Below are 23,379 nucleotides of genomic sequence, written 5' to 3'. Positions count from 1 at the left end.
TCGCACCCTCCCTCCTGGAAACTTCACTCTTCCTTCTGGTTGAAGTGTAAAAACCACTGCTTCAGGGTGGCCTTCCCTCATCACCCAATCCAAGTCAGGTTTTTGCACTATTCTCTCTCATGGCGCTCTGAGCTCTGCCTTCAGTGGGCTCAATCATCACTTGTCCTTACTTACCTAGTTGTGTGACCACATTTGCGTAGTTCCCGTTTCCCTGACCAAGCTATAAACAGTAAGAGGCCAAGGACCGCGCGTTTTCTTCAACACCATAGCCCCAGAACCCAGCCCTGAGTACCGCAGAGTAGGTACTCAACAAATGGTGGTTGAATGAATGACTCACCCAAAGTCACTTGTAGAGCCTGGGTTCGATCCTATTCCAGATCTGATGTTCTTTCTTCTAACACCACACAACCTTCCATGACAGAAGAAGTCCGAACGCCTTAGTGTAAACCAGAAACTTGATTCCAAGGATCGGGATGGATAATTGTGCCACTAAAGGATGGCCATCTAAATAAGAAAGATAAGTGTGGCCATCCTACAATTTGGGGACCCTGGGGTCATTTGGGGGCTCTGGCTGTCCATCATTCTCAGCTATTCTCATACTCATGACTCCCAACTTCCCTGAAACATTGTGTCAACTCTTGTGAGTGATTCCACTTGGAATCAGCAAATTAGATGAATGGCGATCTCCGAACTTCATTAAAGGCAGTTTATGTGGGACACTGAAAATCTGTAGCTGAGAACGGACCAGAATCAGGCCTTTGCTCTGCAGAACCAGCTCGTCTTGCCAGGCCTCACCAGGAAGGCCCTTTGCATTCTTCTCCTCCTTCAAATCCTGCCTGGCCTTCAGGACCTACTGCTCATTCTTCCTTCCTCCTGAAGCATCCTCAGCCCACAGGGATTTCTTTGTCGCCTGAACTGTGGCCCTAATGGAAATCATGAACACAGCAACCACCACTGGCTGCCTCTGCCATCCAGTATACTGCTGCTGTCTTAGTTCCATAACGCTTCTCATCTCTTCTGTTTCATCTTCCCAACGAAGTTCTGTGTTCCCGTAGAGCACAGCCCTACAAAGTCCGATAACACGTTTGCAGATCACTTGCCAAAGGCCTAATCCAACTTGCAGGTGCATTTTGTTCTGTTTATGAAGTGATTTCAAAAATTCTTTGTCATTTTCTGAAATATGAATTTGAACTTTCAGGCTATGCCATCTCCTCTCTAGGTTTACCACAGGCCCCCCCCATCCTTTACTGTCTCACATGTGTGCTGTTTCATGTGCGTATGGTATCTGTCTGGCCCCTCAGGGTATGCAAGCTTGTGGTCCACCATGGCCTTGCAAACAGTCCCGTGCAGGACATTCTAGCTAACCAGCAGACTCTAAGCCACCTCCAAACGTCACTCACTCCCGTTTCTCATTCTAAAAACAAATCTTATCCTAAAAGCCCCTTTCTTCTTCTATTTTCCTGCTCTCTTCCTTGGAAGTCTGACACATCGATGGAAGAAGCATTTCTCTTCTCTCCCTGGGCATCTTCTCCAGGGAAGAAGAACACGTACCCAGAGCTTGGGAGGCTGAATGCTGAGACACAGATCCCAGAAACATGGCTCCTGGAAATTTCCTAGACAAGACAGGGAGGGAACGGAGGGGGCATTTCTCACTACATCAGAATCTCTCGGAGGGCAAGGGCTGCCTTACTCGCCACTATCTCTGGCATCAGGGCAGTCCTGGCCACAGGAGGCATTGTACGAACACCTGCTGCCTTTCTTCAATAAAATCTAACCTCTAAGACTGGTAGTGGAACGAGACCGCCTGCTTGGATCCTAGACCTTGGATCCTCGTATCTACTCCCTAAGACTCAGTCTCCTTTGAGATTGCTGGCCAATTGTCACCCCTACCAAGTACAAGGAAACTAGCAGCCTCTTCCCAGGTGACAAAGCTCCTCACACCAATGACCTTGAAGAACCTGGGTGTGATTTTATTATGGGCACCAGTAGGTTCCCTCATAAGGCACCCAAAGATCTGCTTAATGGCATTGCTGAATGAGCATCCATGGATGGTTCAGGGCAATCATTCATGGAGTGTCCCCACCCACTGGCTATTCTAAGTTCAAAGGAGCAGCCTTCACTAGCCAACCAAGTAATTCTCTGAGCAAAGATAATTCTAAAAACTAGTTACAGGTAACATATGATTCCTACTGCATAATGGATTCTAAACATTCACATACAGTCAAATAGACGAAGTCGAGTGTGAAGTGTAACATATGAACTGATTTTCCACTAAAGGACTCAGGCATAACTGCACGGAAAACAGATTTATGCCGGGGAAGAGGCATCCCTCCTAGAAGGTAAAATCAAGTACACTGTGACAAGGAAGGGGGTTTTACGTGTTAAACCTCCAGAGCCAAAATAAAGGCCAAATCACTAATTTCACACTTCAAGTTTATGAAAGGGAAAAAGAAATACTAGGAGTATTCTCTGAAAATAAATTTCTTTCTTCTCTCCTTCCTTAATGGAATTGTATTAAGTATCCTATCAGTCACGCTAGGCACTCTACATTACAAACGTGGGAGCTGACATGAATACAGCCCACCTGTGGAAGGAGACACCAACATAGCTGAGGGTCACACCATCTGTGACAGCCCAGAGGCCAGGAGCAAGGACTCTGGGGTCAAGATCTGTATTCAAATCCTGGTGCTGGGCTGTGTAGTGTTGGTGGTATAGAGGTGAGCACAGCCGCTCATCCAAGTGTCATCACTTACTAGTTGTGTGACCTTTGGCAAGGATGTTTCTCTTTGCCTTAGTCAGCTCATCTTTAATATGGAGATCGCGAGCAATCCAAAATGTCCACTGCCAGGTGAACAGATAACCAAAATGTGGTATGTCCATACACTGGAATAGTACTCATCAATAAACGTAACAGGCTAACGATATATACAACAACCTGGATAAACTCAAAATCGTTGCAATGAGTGAAAAAAGCCAGACACAACAGCATATGTACTTATGATGCAACTTACATAAAACTCCAGAAAATGCAAACCGCCCCAGAGCAACAAAAAACGAATCAGTAGTCGCCTGGAGACAGGGGCAGAGGAAGGATGGACCGGAAAGGGGCATGAGAAATTCTGGAGGGCCAACAGAAATGTTCCATATTTGATTACGGAAGCGGTTTCATGGGGCGTATACACCTGTCACAACTCAGCTGGTGCATTTTAAGTGGATTCAGTTTCTTGTATGTACATTAGACCTCAATGAAGGTGATTTTTAAAAACTTTCTCATAGATTTGTCTTGAGAATTAAAGGAGTTTGGTGATGAGTGGTGATGGCAGTGATACTGGTGGATAAGCGCTATGAGAGCGAGCGTTCTTTTGTGAGTCGGGAGACCAGAGTCCCTCTCAGAACCCTATTTTGTATGATGATCTCTAAGCTGCGGTGCTGTCACACGTGCAATGACAGGCTGGGACGAGATGGCCTGAAGAGGTGCTCAAAGCTGAAATCCTTTACTTCCAATGTGACGACGTCACAACGGCAGCCAGCACAACCTTCTAATAACACACGTTTATGATGTGTAATAACTTCAGCATTCAGAGGTAATGAGTGCTGTAATGTTTACCAGTTATTCCTTGAAATGTAGCATTTTCACACATCGCAAAAAATGGAGAAAGAAGGATTTCAGAAGTCCTTTGAAGGGAGTTAGAAAGAGGTTTAAGGTTTAGGGTAGGAGGAGGCCGGGAAAAGATACCAGTTGAGTAAACCTTCTGTAGACCATGAGTTTAATGAGCACCTCAGAGTTAGCAGCATCGTAATGTCCACACTCGCTGCTGCTTAACCACCTAACAGCCTTGTCAATGTCCAGGGGGGCCCCTGCCTCCCTGAGTTCTTTGGCCCAACGTCCTGGATGATCACCCTGCTATCCTGTGCAATCAACGTCCGGAGAGACAATCTGTGAGGACAGGCAGATCAAAAGTGTGGCCAGCAGCCACCAATCACGGAGCCACCACATCTGGCACTGACACGAGACAACCCAGGTACACGTGTTGGGAAAGAGACTTGTGGAACAGAAACGCAGGATCCCTCATTTAACAGGGGCTCATTTAACTGGGAATCATTAGTGGGTGGACGAGTTTGCCAGCGACAAGGAGTTTAGTGAGTAGAGCTAAGGAAGAAGATCTGGTGAAAAAGAAATGACCCTGTCGATAAGAGATAACAGAAAAAGAAGAGTCAAATACTTAAGAACGATGAAGCCGTGCTCAGGAGCTCTCTAAATCTCAGAGCAGAAGCTGAATTCCTGACCTCCTATGACGACCTTTTTACCTTAAAACCCCTTTGGCAGGAAATAAGGCAGAAGTACCTTTTCATACTTCCTGTCCGTTCCTGTCCTCAGTCCTGACTTTTGAGGCATTACAGCAGGCCTGACACACTTCGGTGTGCAAAATATTCGTCCAGGGAGTGTATTTACATTAATACAGATCTCTGGGCCCCAACTCCAGCTTCTGATTGCTGGCGGCCTGGGAATCTATATTTCGACCATTATCCCAGTACAGTTCACGCATCTCACTTGTCCCCGATCCTGTGAGGCAGCCGAAACGCAGGTAACCTAAGCTTTCTAGATTTAATGCTCCATTTCACTTTGTGGTCACATGCAAAGGTTAGTTACTGAAAGCTTTGGGGCTCCACCTGCAGCCATGACAGAGTAACCAGCACCGGGCATACCTTCCTGCAGGGGACAATTAGGAACCTGGAAATAACACAGATACAACTGTGTGCAGACTGCAGACAGTAGGAAGTGCAGGACAGTGATCCCTGAGAGAAGGGAAATGAGTGAGACCTTACCATCCGCCCTGGCTTCCCGCCTGGGTGTATACCTCCTGGACTCTGGCCCAGGGAGGGGGAACGCCAAGTGGATCATGGAGATCTCGTGGAGTTGAGGAGACAGAGGTCAAAATTTAGGTAGGCGAAGGTGGCTGGAACCGGAGAAGCAGAGGATGAGAGAGAGGACCTATGTAGCAGAAGGGCCGCAGAAATCTAGACTGATTGCACTCTAAGCTGTGCGTGTATAGGGTCAGGTTCCGCATGGATGGACAACGAATTACTGCCAAGAAAGAACAATCCCCGAAGCTTACAGAGAACTGGAAGATGCTCAGCTCCACCCAGGCAGAGTGGAGAGTCCTGTGAACCACCAGGCAGGGATGCCTGGGGATCTTAATGTTTAAAGTTAGCTCTATGGGAAAAAAGAGGGAGAGAGAGAGGGGGGGGAGGGGGGAGAGGGAGGGAATATTCTGGTTCTTTTTCTTCTCCATGTAAACCTTAGAATTAGTTTGTCAATATCCAGAAACTTGCTGGGAGTCTGATTAGGATTATACTGCGTCTACAGTTGTTAAGAACTGACATTTTGCTAACACCGTCTCTAATAAACTTTTTAAAGTTTGAAAACAATAAAGTTAGCTCTAGACTTGCCCTAATAAAGCTTAAAAACAAAATGACCAAGTTGACTAACAAATTCGTTAACTGTCTCCTAAAACAGATATAATTGCCTACTAAAACAGAAACAAGGTCCAGACACTCAACATAGCAGCATTCACAATGACCAGCATCCAATAAAAAACTACCAATCACGCGAAGAAGCAGAAAAATGTCTTGTAACCAGAAGAAAAATCAGGCAGTAGAAAGAAACACAGGAAACACAGAGATGATAGAATTAGCAGAAAAGGACTTTAAAACAGCTACTATAAAGGCTAACGTCAAGGATGAAGCAAAACATAATCAAATTATGGAAGACACAAAACTGAATGGAGCTTCTAGAGGTGAAAAATACAATGATCTGAAAGAACAAATTCACCGAATGGCCTTAATGGCAGATTAGACACCATAGAAGAAAAGAGTAGCTACGTAGCAGTGGAAACTATCCTCACTGGACCACAGAGTTTAAAACGAACTGGAAAGAAGACTTACTTAATGTCTCTGTATGTTAGTTTCCTCATCTGTAAAATGGGGAGACTAGCACCATCTCACGGGGTCGTTGTGATGACTAAACGCTTTAACGCATATAAACTGGTAGAATAGCACCCGGCAGAATAAACACCCAATAAACATTAACTATTATAACTTAAGTTTGCCCAGCACGCTGTGGGAGCACAGGGGAGAAACTTCTGAGTCAGAGAGGCAGTGGCGTGGGGACGGGGGGACACGTGAGAGCAGGTGATGCTTCCGCAGAGTTGTGAAGGACAAGTAGGGCTGGAGGATAACCCCGGAGGCGAGGTGCTCCAGGCAGAGGAAGCAGCACTCCCCCGAGGCACGGAGACAGGACAGGATGCGGCCACTGCAGCCCGGTAAGGCTGCGGCAAACAGTGCCTTCGCTGCAACCCAGGAAATGCTCTGGGGGCCGTGGAGCCTCTCTGGAAGCTTTTTTGATTTCCTCCAAAGGTATCTTACCTCCTCCGTCATCTGATCCATCCAAGCTCTGCTGTCTGAGGCGGTGACTGCCCCCAAAAAGAAGGAAAGGAAAGAAGAAAATCAACTTCAAACACAGAAAGAAACCGCCCAAATTGTCACTGTGTGTATCCTTTCTCCCAGATGAAACTGTCTCTGGACCCACTTTCCTCCATCAGCTTGGTCAGACCTAATTAGGCAACCGGGTCTGCCATATACGGTGGCACAAGCTGTGCGGGGGACCGTTCCACAGACTATGACCCGGATGCTCCTCTCACCCCCGGGGTCACTGGCGTCCAGTGGCTCTGCCTTTACACTCTATCTTTGCCTAGAAACCTTCTTTCTCTCTCTTTGATGGAAGTCTTAGGAGAAGGCTGGGTTTAGAAAGCCGGTGCTGCTTCTTCCCATCTGTACCAATAAGCAGAACCCGTGGGCCAGCACTCTGATACCTGGACGTCCGATTCTAAAAACCACAGGGTGGGAGAGGGACGGGGACGTCAGTGCCAGGGTCCAGACCTCCGGCTGAGGAAGCAGCATTAACTGAACTCTTGATTCAACGTGCGTAACTAGAGGGGCAGACTGCGGTCAGATGTGTTCCATTTTCTAATGTTAAGTCCAACAAAGGCTGAGCGGATGATGCCCGCGAAGCCTGCACGGCTAGCAAAGGTCCCCAAAGGATGCCATAAGAATATGCTGGGAACATACTCTTCTATTTCTTCAGAAGCCCTCCTTCCTGACCTGAAAAACAGAAAAGCAGGGTTTGTGAGAACCCACTAGACTCATGTCTTGGTGGAGTATGGAGGAGAGGGGGTTTCAAAAGTGAGGGCAAATTAGCATATTCCAAGTGCTTTATTTATCTGTATTTCTCTTTCTAGACCAAGGCCTATAACCCGCATGAGAGAATTACAGACGCTGTCATGTTTCTCTATTTTAATTTATTTTATTTTATTTGTATTCATTTTTGAAAGAGAGAGAGCGCACGAGCAAGCACAGGGGAGGGGCAGAGAGAGAGGGAAAGAGAGAGAATCCTAAGCAGGCTCCGCACTGTCAGCGCAGAGTCCGACATAGGGTTCGAACCCACAAACCACAAGACTGACCGAGCCGAAATCAAGAGGCAGACGCTCAACTGAGCCACGCGGGCGCCCCTGTAATGCCTAGGCTTATTTCAGTATAACTCCAACTGAAATCGTTGAGTTTAAGGACAGACTAGGAAGTTCAAAACGCAAAAGGATAGAGACGATACAGTGCCCTCCTTTCAACAATTAACAGACCAATTTATAGAACACTTTCTTAGGATTGAGGCCTTGAGTCTTAGTTGGAGCTTTAGTTGTTAGCATGTGGAGCTTCCCAGGAGCAAAAATGGATGAACCAGCCATACAGATCGAGCTGCAGGCTCTGGGCCTTTCTGTAGCCTCCACCTAAGAATCAGAAGACCCTGTGAGTGATGTTGGGCAAGTAGTGCCCTTAAGACATTCCATGAAAACAGGAAGCCTAATTATACAGAAATTTATCTAAGGCTGTGGTTCTCAAACTTCAACGTGCATAAGAACCATCTCAAGGGACGCCTGGGTGGTTCAGTCAGTTAAGCATCTGACTCTTGATTTTGGCTCAGGTCATGATTTCACAGTTCATGGGATTGAGCCCCGCGTCAGACTCTGTGCTGACAGTTCGGAGCCTGCTTGGGATTCTCTCTCTCTCTCTCTCTCTCTCTCTCTGCCCCTCCCTTGCATGTACACACTCTCTCCAAATAAAGAAATAAACTTTTTTTTTTTTTTTTTTTAAAGAACTATCTGGGAAGCTTATTAGACATGCAGATCACTGGACCTGGCAGAGAGAACTTTCTGGATCAGTTGCTCTGGGAAAAGGGGAGCTCGAGGATATGCATTTTAAACAAATCCCCAGATAATCCTAATGTAAGTTGATCACTACTGACACTGTGAGAAACACTGATCTAAAGTCTTCTAAATGAGACTGACAAAATGTTGACAATTATTAAAGCTGGGTATTGGGTACATGTTGATTACTTTTCTGTATGTCCAAAAATTTCCACAGTAAACAAAGGTTTTGTGTGTGTGTGTGTGTGTGTGTGTGTGTGTGTGTGTGTGTGGTGTGTTTTAATGAATTCTTGCAAGTCAGAAATCAACCACCATGATGAACATGGGCACAGGGTGGTGGCAATGTCATAATGGTCAAGAGCCAGGATGCATGAGAAGGCCTTCAACAGTGCTGGGCCCACTAGCCTTGCCAGTGGAGCTACATGGGAACCAACCCACAATTCCCTTAAAATCCAAACAACCCCCACCCCCATCCTGAGTGTAATTAGAAATTAAGCCCAACTTTAAATAGGTTAGTTTCCATGAAATTCGGACCACATCAACTGCACTGTTAAGGAAGGAAGAGGGGGAGGGGGGGAGAGTTTTGGCTGCTGCTGGCAAGAAGAGAATGGGTAAGAACTGGATGGAACAACTCTAAGGGGATCTCTCAGGCTGTAGTTTTTGACTCTTAAAGAGAAAGTAAAGAGACTAAGCAAGCAGGGAGGGCCAGGAGGGCACGGGGGACAGAAAAGGTGGAAGGGAGGCACCACAGGTAAACTGCACACGGGTGCCCAAGGCATCACCACCAATGTTGTTGCTGGAGGATATTTGTCTTCAATACTCATCTGAGTCAAGAAAATCCTAAACATAGAGCACCTAGCAGCCACCAAAGCCACCTGTTTGTGTGGGAGGACAGAAGGCTCTACTCTCAGCTCATGTACGTTCCCCAGAACCACTGCCTCTCATTGTCCTGGTGAAATTGAACTTTACAACCCACCATCCAAATGCCTCAGGAATACATCACCAACAGCAGAAGGGCTTGGCTGAATACAGGGTCAGAGAAGAACAATGTGATTAAAGAGGCCAGGCGGGCCGGCCAGCACCTGCATTTTGTACATCAGAGACATAGCATCTCTGATTACCCCGAAGAGTTGTGATTATATCGTCCCTTCCTAAGCAACGTGCCATGGCCAAAGTAGCAGTGATTTTGTCTGAAGGAAGCAATAATGGCACCACTAATCTTCAGGGGAAGGCTGATTAGCTGCCATTTATCCACTCCACATCCAAACGGGGAGGAGTTTCACATTCAGCATAACTGCTGCTGAGTTCACATCCTATTCTCTCTCACTCCAGGGTGGCTCAAGGACTCCTTCAAAATTTCATTTCACTCCATGAGGAGGAACAAGATCAAAATGGAGCCCTTGGGGCGCCTGGGTGGCTCAGTTGGTTAAGCGTCCGACTTTGGCTCAGGTCATGATCTCACGGCCCCTGGGTTCGAGCCCCGCATCGGGCTCAGTGCTGACAGCTCAGCGCCTGGAGCCTGGTTCGGATTCTGTGTCTCCCTCTCTCTCTGCTCTGCATGCCTAGCACTCTCTCTCTCTCCGTCTTTCAAAAATAAATAAACCTTTAAAAAAATAATAAAAATAAGAATGGAGCCCTCAAGAACAGAGAGTGGGGATGCCCTCGGGTGGCATGTTCTCTCGTTCTCTCTCGTTTTGTTTTTTCCCTCTCTCTCTCTCACTCTCTCTGCCTGAAATAGCAGATTCTGGGCAAGCCTTCTGCTCGGGATAGATGGAAAGGCCAGTGGGAACTTGGGCAAGGCCCTGGAGAATGGACCAGGGAGTGCCTTGCGTTTGATAAAGCTGAGCGCTTTCTGGCCTTACCTAGGAGTGTGTCAGTTTGTCTGGACCACACTGGTGTTCATTTTTGTGTTGGTTTCAACATGAATTTGTTGCCCACACTGGGAGATTTTGTACAAAAATCCAGATTTCTGAGTTCTTCAGAGACAAAGCCTGCGAGGCCGGGCCTGCATTCCCTTACGGAAAACTCAAGTGAAGTGTGGCTGTGACGAGCCTGAACCCCCAGCCCTTCCCAGCACAGGGTTGGGGCGGGTGGTCAGGAGGAGTGTCTTTGTCATTCAGTCTGCACTGCTGGCTCTCTTAGAGTAGGAATTAAGAAGCAAGAGAAGCATTTCCCAGAGCTTCGCAGCTACCAAAAGCCAGAAAGCAAAAGGAAGGCTAAGTGGGAAGAACGTCTTAGAAGTGACAGCGTACGTGTCTTTATGGAAATGTGAACACGCAACTAATCTGTACGTGCACCTCAGTAACAGAATTTAAGGTGCCGTTTTGATATACGACCCCACCCACTTCGCAGATCTACTTTACCTGCCTGGTCCCCAAAGGCACCTCCAGTCACACATTGACAGAGTCCGGCACAAGGACACAGACTCGAGCACAGTGATCTTCCAACTACAGGTCATGACCCACCGTGAGTCATAAAATCAATTTAGTGGATCATCGCCAGCCTTTCTGGTCTTTTCCTTTTTCTTTTTTAACAGCATAGAGTAGAACAGAAAAGAGAGTATCCTGCAAATAGTAAGGGAATGTATTACATAAACATTCCCCCCCCCCCCCCGCCCAGGTTTATAAACAGACAAACCCAGTCATGAAGTAAAGTGTATTTTTAAATTGTCGGTGACAGGTTAAAGAGAAAAAAACCCAACAAAACCCAAACACCGTGGTTTATCACAGCGCCATAGGGTGGGGTAACTAGAGAAGGATCTGGGCTCCCACAGACTGCGGGGAGGTGGAGGCTGAGGTAGAGGACGGAGGGTTCCGGGGCATCTCCTCCTTACAGACGTACTTCTGAGGAAACAGCGTGACCGGGCCCAGCCTCAGCGTAGACCGTCCACAGGGCTGTAGTCGGCTGTGCCCTGGGCATCTGGTCTCTTGCTGCACCCCCGGCCCACGTGCCTTCTGTCCCAGAAGTGGCTCCTGAGGGGGGCGCCGGGGGTGGGGGGCTGGGAGCCCGACCACCTTCCACAGGAGGAGTCTCCCTCGGTGTTCTTCACCTCACGCTTTGCCAACACTAACGCCAGCTCAGCCCGGCTCTGGGGATGAGCTCGAGCGGGTTTCAGAGACGCTATGTGACAGAGGCGTGCGCTCCGTCCAAGTCACGGGGCGAGTCAGTCACGAGGCTGACGCAAGAAACCCCATCTCCTGACTTGCACCCTAGATTCTAAACACTCTGGCCCGGGCCTTTTCAAAAGCGGGTACCCTCTGGCTTTCAGACGCCCCTCGGGCCCCCGGAAACCTGTGTGCGTTCACCGTGCAGACCGTCCGTTCCTGACTTGCCACACTTACGGGAGGCAAAGGCAGATACAGAGAACTAGAAAGAATCCTTTACCACGACAGCTCTCAACCAGCGGCGCACAAGAGAATCACTGAGTTTTTTTGTTGTTTTCCCCAGTGTCTATGTGCTGGGCCTCACCCCAGGCCCCCCGAGGAAGTAATTTCCAGAGACGGGACCCGGTCACACGTATGAGAATCAGTGCCCTGAAGCTCACTTCAGCCAGTGTGCTGAACGACAGGTACTGAGCAGCAAAACGGAAACCCTGTCGCCTTATGCTGTTGAGTTGCCCGCTGTCTTCTAACACCAGTGTCAATGAACTCTGCCTTGACCTGAAGGCTGAGGGGAGGCAGGAAAAGCCTTCACAGCTGAAGCCTCTGCTCCTGAGGGATCCTGAGCTGGCTCTCCCGAAATTCAGACAAGATTCCACGGTGCCCGTGAAACCTGAGCAGGCACTCTTCGTCTCGGCAGGCCCAGAAGCGGTTCAGATCCGATTAGAGATGCTTGTTCAATATTCAAAATGTAGAACACAGAGGTTGCTGAACCAGCGCTTTGAAAAGTTAATTAAATGCCAGGTTTCTTTTGAAGAGCTACTCCATCACTGGCTGATTGCTTTGGCCATTTTGCAGAATGAAGCTTTAGCTCTGGACAATGACAGGAATGTTCTCCTTCACCTCCCACCTTGTGAAGACAGGGCGACAGGAGTAAGGGCACTCTGGCTTCCTGCTCTCCCGCAAGTGACACAGACATACCTGGTCGGTATCCCTACCTCCATTTAAAGCCTCGTCTTCAGCCCGACCCTCAACCAATCTCTCCTGGTTACTGCCCTGCTTCCCTCAGACTCACACCAGGTCTCCTCTCCTCGGCTCCACACAGAGACCTTCACCCCTCAGGGGGAGGCCCATTCCCAGGCCGTGCTCCCGCGAGCCTGTCACAGGAAGGCTGGCCAGACTGATGATATCAACAGTTAACATTTCCTGAGCTTGTTGGGTGCTGCGCAATGCTATTATATTATCCTTACATATATTACTATCCTATAATACTATATATTCTATGTAGTATGATACAACATTATTGAACTATCACATTATCTCTTTTGATGTGCTCCATTTTACAAATGAGACAAGTTCAGAGAAGTAAAGCAGCTCGCCTAAGGCCACCCAGCTAGAAAGCTGTCGGGCCGGGATACAAGCTCTGGGGCGTCTGGCACCAAAGTCCAGTTTTGAGCCCCTCCACGATAGAAACACGCGGGTAGTTCTACACGACAATGGGGACACGCAGCTAGTTCTACACGACAATGGGGACATGCAGGTAGTTCTACACGATGGGGAACACTTGTCCCATAGACTGTGCTTCAAATCCAGCGACTATTTCCCACCACACACTTGCAACCACAGCAGGACCGCATTTTGGCCTGACGATCTGGTAGTTAACGCCGCCTTAACTCTTCTGTGAGACTTATCGTGTATGTTTTCTTTACAACTGGACAGCCTGCACGTGCCAAAAAAGGAGACCCCACGCAGCTAAGTCACCTTTCCCTCCACACACGCTCCTTTCCTGAGTTCTTTTGCTCAAATACGGTTCTTTTCTCTCGGCATTCACAGACCACACTGCCATTCGATGGGCATGACTCAGGCAGCCGAGGACCGGCTGGATGGCACTGCCCATCCTGTGACCGCGGCCACGCGGGACCGCTACTGAACCCTGGGGCCTTAGTTTCCTTCTGGGGCTCCGTGGTGAGGAAACGCTGCCACGTAAAAAGCCTCCTGCCTGCAGTCCGTCTCCTCTGTCCTCCCCGCTGCGGCAGCGAGAAGGCCTCAGCTGCTGCTTACACAGGTTACGTGCTGAAGGGTGAAAGGCAGCCCTAATGTAGACATCATCTCAGTTAAAATGTTTCTCTCGAGTTTAATGGAATACTGCAGAGATCTAAATGGAGATAAAGTACCACGGCTCAGAGAACAGCCCGGATGCTATCTTTATGCAGCATGACAATGTTCAGTGGTTAATTAGACACCGTTAACCTATTTTAGCAGGGGACATAACTGGGATAAATGGGGGGAAGTGTCCTTGAAGTCTCTTAATAACCACAGCACACATTGGACCCTAGACTCACCTTCCTGCTGCAAGACAGTACAGGCTTAAAATAGACCAAAGTGCCAGGAATCTGGAGGCCCGACTGTCCCAGGGAAAGGCCCTCTGCGAGCCTAGTCCCCGAGGGCCGCAGCCTCTGATCCGGATGTGAAGGCTTCGGACAAATGGTTCACTAGTGCAACTTGTTGCCTGGGAGAAAAAAGTTAAAGCCACGGTGTGTAGCCCACAGGGTTCCCGTGACGAAAAGAAGAAAGTCCGCAGCCAGGGGCTAAATTCATAAACGCTTGGCAAGGGAAAGAGCAAGAATGAGACACCAGCTGAAATGGAGCCAAAGCTACCTTACATTTTCAAAAAGTATCACTCTTCCGGAGGAAAAGCAGCCAAAATACCATTTTCTTGTGAGGTTTTCTGTTTTCATAAGTTTTAAATTTTTAAAAATTTATTTCTGAAAGAGAGAGAGCACGAGTCGGGGAGGGACAGAGAAAGAGGGGGACAGAAGATCTGAGGTGGGCTTGGTGCTGAGAGCAGTGAGCCCGATGAGGGGCTCAAACTCGCAAACCGCGAGATCACGACCCGAGCCAAAGTCAGGCACTCGACCGACTGAGCCTCCCGGGCGCCCCTCTACTTTCATAATTTTTCACTGTCCAGTAGAAATCTCACAAGTGCCTCCAAACTTCACTGAGGTCAATTCCACCAAGGCATGAGAAAAGGGAGGTAATTTGTCCCAGATCATACACATCACTAGCACATCAGAAACTGAGGCTCTATTTTATGAACCCCGTGACCCACAAAAACAGCCTTCACAGGGAAAACCCAAATCTGGGCACAGGAGACAATGTCACTATAATCACGGCCACCGTGTCTGTTCAGTATCAGGCTGTCGACTGGGCAGCTGGGGTTCCTCTGCTCTAAGATGTCCCTGCACCTATAACACTTACTAGAAGTCAGAGATCTGTCATGCAATTTTGCTTCGCCACAAGGTTTTTCCTCATCAAAATCACTCCTGAAAGTTAAAGCCCCCACTGTTTTTCCCCTCGGTTCCTAGTTCTTGCCATTCGTGTGTCTGGAGTCCGGCATATATTTGTAGGTATTGTATTTCGCCCTTGTTTTAAAGACAAGCAAGAATTCCTCAGCACTCAAATGTTGGCACTCTGGGGTTTTAGGTCATACTATATCATATTTAGCTTCTGCTGGTATCGTCCACAAGGTGTTCAGTAGAAAGATGAAAACGGATGTCCATGGACTACCAAGCCTTATCAAATTGAACGCATAGTGAATTACAAGGCAATTCCTGGGTGAAGTTTGCCCCCTGCTGGTCAGATTCAAAATAACATCTTTGTTCTGATTCAAATTCTAAAGGAGCATTTATCAGGAGGGAAAAAGGTTGAAAGTTGTAATAGCGAAAAATAATTGTGGGAACATATAAAATGTATGTAAATGCCTGATATCAATATGCTAAAGAATGGAAGAATTGAGAACTCCATATCTTTGGTGTCTCAAACGAACATTATTTTATTGGGACACCTTACTAGGTAACTTTTGGCATGACTAGATGTTGAGATTTGGGGATCTTTTGCTCAGGATTTGACAATCTGGCTGGAGAAAAGAACATTCTAGAAATAACAGTAATACCTCCAGAAGACATATGCGGCAGGGCCTGAAAAACTACCTCCGCCCTCCCTGTGCACCTCCTACGGGAGGAAACGGAGACAAGGAGTTAGTTATTAGAGCAACCGAAGTTCCAGCCCTGGGACTAGCCGGGCACAGAGCTGGCGCCAGAAACCAAAGTTCCCACTCCTCATCAACTGCTGGCCCCAGTTTACCGGGACAAGTGAGGTAGACGGAAGCAAAACGTCACGGTGGCACCAGAGATGGAACTAGCCATGCCAGTTCCAAGAGTCAGGGGAGACTTTCCAGAGGGCCTGCCCGCTGAAAGATGAGCAGGCTTGCGGCAGGTGGAAAAGCCCCAGGCAGGCTCCTCCTGCCGGAGGACACAATTCGAATAGAGGGAGGAGGGTGGAGGGAGGAAAGGGCCAGGTGTGTTCGGGAGACAGCGGGGGATCTGGGGTGGCCGACATGCAGACGTGTTGGTACCGATGCTATAAAAACATGTGCACGGGCACCGGTCAGGCATCGGGAGGGAATCATGGGCCCGGACATATGCATTTTTGCCGGGTTCCTTTTGTCCCTCCAAGTTATCCAAGCCCAGAATTTAAAAAGAGAGGAGGTGGCAATGAAGTGCGGCTCACCTCACACCCTGCGTGGCACGGGGGCACGTGAAGGGGTTAGGGGCGTGAGGCTGTGTTCGCCCTCCGGCTACGGCAGCGGGTCGCGGAGAAGTGCGGCTGCACAGGCTTCCCAACAGGCTGTCATTTCCAAATGCCACCTTCGTGGGTTGTGCGACAGCCGTGCGCTTTCTGTGCCTGCTTCATATTTTAAGTTGGCTCCTTACTTTTACTTTCGTAAACTTATTTTTGAGAAAGCTTTCCATCCTCAATGGAAAGCTACCATTACCAGGCAGACAGAAGGCTAACCGCGAAAAACAAGAGTTTTTTTTAACATTGCAGAGTTTATTTTATTGTAGCTGGGTATCGCCGTCTGCCAAAAGTCTGACCTACAGTGCATTCTTTCTCTGTTAGGTGGACAGATTAGCAGGGTTAGAAAGGTGCTAACGATATAAGAGCTGCAAACAGGGACTTTCACTGACCTGACCGGAGGGACTGGAGGCTAGTGGCAAAGAGTGACGGGGCAGCAGCATGCAGTGCCTGGGAGGTGGGACTGGGAGGGCAGGGAGCAAAACAGCACAGGGCGCGGGGGCTGAAACAAGAGGCAATCATGGGTCCACAAGTCGGGGGCAAAATTTTACCGGTGTTTCTGGAAATCTGGATTTCAGCCCATTTTAAATCACTGAATGGGCTGCGTCTTTTGCTTCTCCTGGAGAGAATTTTCCGCTCTGTAATGGAGTGACCTTTAAACATTCCCTTCCAGCCACTTCCCCACTGTTTTCTCTGCCCCACTGTTATATCCTGTGGTCCCCAAAGCCCCATGAATACATTCAGACTCAGCCAAGTGATGAGGTGCTCCAAGAGAAGGTGACACATGCCATTACAGGGGACCCTCTTCCAGCTGGCCATCGGTATGCCAGGCCATCGAGGCAGTGCAGGGCCACCATGTGGGGCGGCTTCCTGGAAGGCTCAGCACCCACCCCGGTGCCCTCCTGCTATAGGTGAGCCAAGAACACCCTGGCGCTTCTAAACATGGCCTCTCCAACGAAACCAGGAGAGCCCAGTATAGCCACTGGTGACCAGCTGTGGTGAGAGAAGAATGGGTCAAAAAGCAAAATCCCTGGCACACACAACAGACCAGGAAAAAACCTAGATCGTGTGACGGGGTTGTACTCCGTGCATATATTCATACCCATGGATGCCCAAGCTGCTGCTTCTGCACCAAGACTGTTCTTGGTTGTTTCTCCACAAAGAACTGAAAAGAAAAGGGAAGGGCTAGGTATGACGTTCACACATGCACTTCATTTTTGAGAGACTGAATCCATGACAGGGAGGACAAGGAGATCACTTCATTGATGTCAGGGGAATTTTAACCAGTGCCTGGCGTCCCTAGTCACCTCCTCCTGGCGTTTCCCTGCTCAAGCTGCAGAGCTGCGAGTGCCCCTCAGGGGACTGGCTGGCTTGGGGTCCATAACTTTTTTCTCTGAAAGTTTTTCTGTTCAACCAGATTGTTTCATACAATCAACACTTCATTTTTGTAAGGGTCCCAGAGGATTGCGGCAAAGGCAATTTCATGCTAACAGAGCTATTGCACAAATACTATAGTGCATGGCCTTTCCGTGAACTTGATAAATGCATGCACGGGAGCTTTGTGGACGGGCATGGCTGTAGAATGAGTGGCACCTCCTATTACACTAATTAGCTGTATGACCTTGGGCAGCAGGCCAAGGTGACATGTAAGGGCTTCTCTAACTCTGAGATTTTACACCTGAGTAGCTTCACCAACCCCAGACCTCACTGTCTCCATCTGTAACGTGAAGGGGCCATGACTTCTCAGGTCCCTCCCTGGCTCTGTGAATGACACCGACCCTGCCTCTCCCCGTCCTGGCCCCACCCTCCCTGTTCCCCATTTACACCATTCATTCCCTAGTCTGACCACCTTCCCTGGAACTGACTTATCGGGTCCCCAAATTTCAATTACTGGGATGTGCTGGTGTGCAGATCCCAATGTCAACATGGCAAGAAAAAAATAAACAAGGAAGGAAGGTAGGAAGGAAGAGAGAAAGGGAGGGAGGGAGGAAGGAAGGGAGGGATGAAAGAAGGGAAAATCTCTTTCTTTCAGTCAATCATTTTCAGGGACAATAAACACAAGCTCCCCTCCTACTTCAGAACTTAGTACATTTCCCACTGCAGTCTTCCCTTAGGGGTTGTCAAAGCAGCCACTACCCTCCCAATCACACAGGGCAGTTTCACTTTCCCTTTACCCCCCTCTTCTGAACAGTTAACCCCCTCTTAACATTCCCGTTGGTTTCTTCCTGCTCACTGACTCCTTTCTACTTCCTTTCCCTCCAAGCAGCTGGAAAGAGGTATCTCGTATTGAACTCTCCAAACCTCCAAATCGGGCTTCTCAGAAAGTAGCCCTTTGTTCTCCGGGTCCCAGGGGACTCGCAGCCCTGGGCTCAACCACCTGGGACCCAGCCAGCCAGCCTACGTGTGGGTGCGGAGCTCTGATCTGGGGCCCTGATTTGAACACTGGCTTAAAACCAGTGGCTGCGCAGGGCTCTGGAGTCCGGGGGTTCAAAGCAGAGTTTTACCATTCACTAGGTGTGTGCCCTTACGCCAGCCACTAAAAAACCACAAAATTGGTAACACCACATTCTGCTTCACAGGGTTGTTCTTAAGAATCAAATGAGCTTAGGGGCGCCTGGGTGGCGCAGTCGGTTAAGCGTCCGACTTCAGCCAGGTCACGATCTCGCGGTCCGGGAGTTCGAGCCCCGCGTCGGGCTCTGGGCTGATGGCTCGGAGCCTGGAGCCTGTTTCCGATTCTGTGTCTCCCTCTCTCTCTGCCCCTTCCCCGTTCATGCTCTGTCTCTCTCTGTCCCCAAAATAAATAAACGTTGAAAAAAAAAATTAAAAAAAAAAAAAAAGAATCAAATGAGCTTATAGTCCATGCCAAGCATTTAGTGTAGTACATGGCACACGGGAAGTCCTCTGAACAGTGGCCGCTGCCCCCATTACTAGCGTGACTACTGTTATTATTACTATGTTATTATTCTGACCCCAGTCTCTACTCCCTATGCTGCCATGCTCGACATGTTGTCCTTCTCCTCCTTGGTCCTACCGCTGAACCCCAGCCCCGAGGTGGGTGCTGGCTGGCTGCCCAGCTGAGTTGCTTCAGGCTTTTTGCTTCTAGATCCCTTGTTCCCCCTGCGCCTGCTACCCCTTGCTGACTTGCCTGGAGCCCTCAGCGGACACACCCAGCGGCCCTCCCTCACTGCCTGGCCTGGTACCTCCCACCTCCACACGGGAAACATTTTGCCTGGCTCCCAGGCCTGTCCGCCAGCTGGACACTGCCCGCTACGACGACATTAACTTCACCTCCAGTGTCAGCCTCCAGGCTTTTCAGCAGGCACCCTTCTCATGTTTCCTGTCCCTTGCTTTACTTTCTCTGCCTCTTGGTTCCCTTCCTTCATTATCCCTGTCTAAAATGCAACTTTTGCTGGCTTTCAAATCCTTTTGAAGGGATTCTCCACTGCTGGGGAGCTTCTAGAATTAGGTGAAATTGTTTCTACGCTCCTTAGCACACTTGACCCTCCATATCACACAATACGTTCTTGGGGCTCCTGGTGGCTCAGTTGGTTAGGTGGCTGACTTCGGCTCAGATCATGATCTTGTGGTTAATGAGTTCAAGCCCCACACTGGGCTTTGTGCTGACAGTTCAGAGTCTGGAGCCTCCTTCAGATTCTGTGTCTCCCTTTCTCTCTGCCCCTACCCTGCTCATGCTCTGTCTCTGTCTCTCTCTCTCTCAAAAATAAATAAACATTAAAAAAATTCATATCGCACAATACATTCCTTATGGTAGGAGAGTCTCACCCAGTGACTTCTGTAGCTCCATTTGATGGGGTTGACCACAGAAAACAAGTCCTTTCCTCTGGATTCAAACCCCAATTTTGTTTGGGGCAGCAATGAGCCCAACTAAAGACATTCAATTCCCCAGCCTACTCCACACTGAGGGGCGGGCATACACCGCATTTCTGACCAATGAGAAAGATGCGGCCATCCCTGGAAAGCAGATCCTATTTCCTTTCCTCCAAAAGACAAATTCCTGCTAAGAAAGAGCCCTCCCCTCCTTCACCCTTCACTAGCCTTCACCCTCACCTCCTTGTCATTCTCTCTTCTTGCTACCTGGAAAACAGACGTGAGGGCTGGAGATACAGCAGCCATCATACAACCATGAGGCATGAACACAATGACGAAGGCCCACGTGTGAAGGATGGTGGGCAGGACGATGGAAAGGGTTCCGTCCATGTCGTTACCACCGAACTGCCACACCAGCCCAGGACTGTGAAGCCTGGACCTCTTGTTTTCTGAGACAAATTGCTTTCTGTTTAAGCCTCTGCTAGTGGGGTTCCCTGTGGCTTGCAGATAAAAATGCAGCCTCAACAAACACAGCACATCCAGTGGCAAATGGGAAGTCATCCTAATTGAGAAGGAACACAGATCCTGTGGAAGAACCAACCTCACACAATCAGATTTAGTTAAGTTCTCTTAAGAGAAAGCAAGCATTTGAGTCAGATACAAGAGTAATGCACTCTCAGAATAGGAAGGAGCAATGTCCCCAAAGTCTGCTGGGGAAAAAAGCCATCAAATTTGGGGAGAAAAGGTGAGTAGACTCTCTCTACAGCTTTGTCTGGTCTAAAAAGACAACATTCTGCCATCGAGAATGGAGCTAAGACAACCTTTAAGAAGATGACTCCGCACAGGGAGAAATGGGTGTCTTTTTACCCCTGCAAATACCCCAAGCTCATACCACATCAACAAGGCATTCAGAAGAGGTGAGATGTGTCCCTCGCACCACTGGTCACATTCCTGTCAGCACTTCAGCGGCTCCCTGTTCTCCCGTGTGCTGGGGCTCAAGGTCCTGTGCTCCAGCCCATTTTCTACCTCACCGTCTGCTGCCATCTCCTTCTCTAGGCAAACCCTGGGCTGTCGCCAGCCAGTTCCGTTCACTCCAGACCGACTGTGGACATTCAGTCCGCATACACCCGGCCCCTGTGCCTGGAAGGCCTGCCCCCGCCTCCGTGCTTGTTAGCGGTTTCATTTCAAGGCAACGATTCCCAAACTAAAAGGTTTCAAGTAGCCATCTAGAAAGCAGATTTCAGAAGTTTAAACGTACTTTCTGAGTTCTGGAGGGCCCGGGAGACCACTCGGTTTTAACGCTGAAGAGACAGGGCCCCGGCGTGCTGAGCTAGTGGGACAGGCTTACACTGGCCCTCTCCTCCTTGCTCTCGGTTCAGGGCTCAGTGAGGAGAAATCTCGTACGTGCCAAGGCTTATCTATTTGGGATTTCCTAGAATCAAACTCCAGTGCTGAAAAGGGAATTCTGGGATCATGTAGTTCAGAGCCCTCAGGGGAGCCTCCGCCCCAAGAGTCCACACGACTGGCCTTAGGCTGACATGGCGAGTGAGTGGCAGAAGGGGACCAGGACACAGGCAGAGGTCCCGACTCCTAACAGGTGCATGGCGAAAGGGTGGCCCTAAGAAAGGAGGGTGACCAGAATGAGCTCAGGAAATGGCCACCAAGGCAGACACCTGACCGTATTTGACATGTACTTGGAGCACCCTGCTCTGAGCTGAAGGCCTCCTAGATTACTCTGCCCTCAGCCTCGAAGGGGAGTCACAGGCCCGACACCAGGGGCGGGGCTGCTGGGCGCACCGGTAACTAGAGCCGGCTCTCGAGCTGGCTGCCTGGGAATGGATCCAGTTCTTGGAGGGCACCGCAGGGTTAGAAGGAATGATCATTTCCAATGCCTAATTGAACTTAATGACCAGCCTAATTAGGCCTTTTAATGGCAGGACTGGCACGGCCTTGGCTCGTGCCCCTAAGTGCAGGCTGCATCCTCCGTACTCACCTTCCCAGGGCCAGGCGGCTGGCTGGAGCTCCGCTCTGCACACAGGTAGGCCAGAGGAGGTTAAGGGCAAGCATTCACTCCCTGCCATTCTTCCCACGGGCTGAACATGCTGGAGCTACGTCCAAACAGCCCTCGGGGAACGTCTGCTGGGGGTCTACCACGTGCAAAGGCACGATATCAGGAGCCAAGGGCATAAAAATGGAAGGAAGCGAGACACAGAGAACAAGAGCATGGCCCTGCAGTCAGACTCACCTGGGTTCAAGTCCTGGCTGGTTCCTTACGAGCCATGTGACTTTGAGCAAGTTATTTAACTTTTCTGAACTTCTATTTCCTCATCTGTAAGCTAGGATAATAATAGTACCAGCTCCTGAGGTTGTTTTGAAGATAAAGCAAAACAACTATGCTTAGGACAGTGCCCAGGACAAAAGCCACAATAAATAGTGTGTGTGTCTCATCCATTCAACAAGGAGGGTGGGCAAGATATGTGGGCTACCCATACACGGGTTCTGCAGTGGGGCCCCGGAAGGCAGAATCTGGATCAGAGGGTGAGGCTACAAATTTCCTAAAGACAAGTTGTTGACAAGAAATCAGGGGGTTGGAGCGCCTGGGTGGCTCAGTCGGTTGAGCGTCCGACTTCAGTTCAGGTCATGATCTCACGGTTTGTGAGTTCAAGCCTCGAGCTGGGCTCTGTGCTGACAGGTCAGAGCCTGGAGCCTGCTTCGGATTCTGGGTCTCCCTCTCTCTCTGCCCCACCCCCCCTCGTGCTCTGTCTCTCAAAAATAAATAAATGTTAAAAATAAATAAATAAATAAAAAGAAATCAGGCGGTTGATAATGGCATATAAATGAGAAACAACCTAAATGCCCACCAACAGAGGAATAGTGCATCCATACCACAGGATAGTAATGTAGCAGTTAGAAAAATAAAGAAAATCTACCTGGACTAAAAGATTTCCAGATGTGCTGTTAGGTGAAAAATGAAAAAAATTTAGGAGCAGAACACCCTTAGCATGATCCTATTTATGCCAAAAAAAAAAAAAAAAATACACACACACACACACACACACACACACACACACACACACACACAAAAGCATATCTATTGTATACCAATATACATTGAATATCTATTATTGGTAAAAAATAACCAAGGAACTGTTACCAGTAGCTACTTCTAGAGAGATGACTAGGCTTGGACAAGATAGCGGCTTCAGGCAAATTTAGCTTTATCTGTCTTGTTTGAGTTTTTACGTCATTAAAGTGCTTTTGGTTTGCTCGCACGATTTAAAAAGTCTTTGTAAAAACATATGCTTCCATTGAGTTCCCCAGCAATGGAGGAGTTCACACAGACCCTGCACCAACACTGCTAGAGATGCTAGAATTTGGGGCACCTGGGTAGCTCAGTCGGTTGAGCGTCCAACTTCAGCTCAGGTCATGATCTCCCAGTTCCTGAGTTCGAGCCCCACGTTGGGCTTTGCACAGACACCACGGAGACTGCTTCGGTCCCCTTCTCTCTCCGCCCCTCCCTGGCTTGTGTTCTCTCAACAAATAAATTTAAAAAAAGAAGA

The 23,379-nt window shown here is 48.9% G+C and overlaps 1 protein-coding gene across 2 annotated transcripts in view; it reads right to left on the bottom strand.

Moving 5' to 3' along the window:
* Window positions 1–23,379, bottom strand: part of IFT43 (intraflagellar transport 43) — an 81,195-nt gene that overhangs the window by 16,401 nt on the left and 41,415 nt on the right. For both annotated transcript variants that reach the window (XM_040477789.1, XM_040477788.1), the window contains exons 4-5: window positions 7,129–7,161; window positions 6,427–6,473 (exon numbers count right to left, since the gene is read on the bottom strand). In XM_040477789.1, the coding sequence (XP_040333723.1) occupies window positions 6,427–6,473; window positions 7,129–7,161 (80 nt within the window). The remainder of the gene's footprint in view (window positions 1–6,426; window positions 6,474–7,128; window positions 7,162–23,379) is intronic.

The sequence above is a fragment of the Herpailurus yagouaroundi genome, unplaced genomic scaffold (genome assembly GCF_014898765.1).
Source record: "Herpailurus yagouaroundi ecotype Mexico unplaced genomic scaffold, PumYag 141, whole genome shotgun sequence".
Taxonomy (NCBI): domain Eukaryota; kingdom Metazoa; phylum Chordata; class Mammalia; order Carnivora; family Felidae; genus Herpailurus; species Herpailurus yagouaroundi.
The sequence above is the reverse complement of the archived record's forward strand: the minus strand, read 5'-3'. Positions and strand labels throughout refer to the sequence as shown.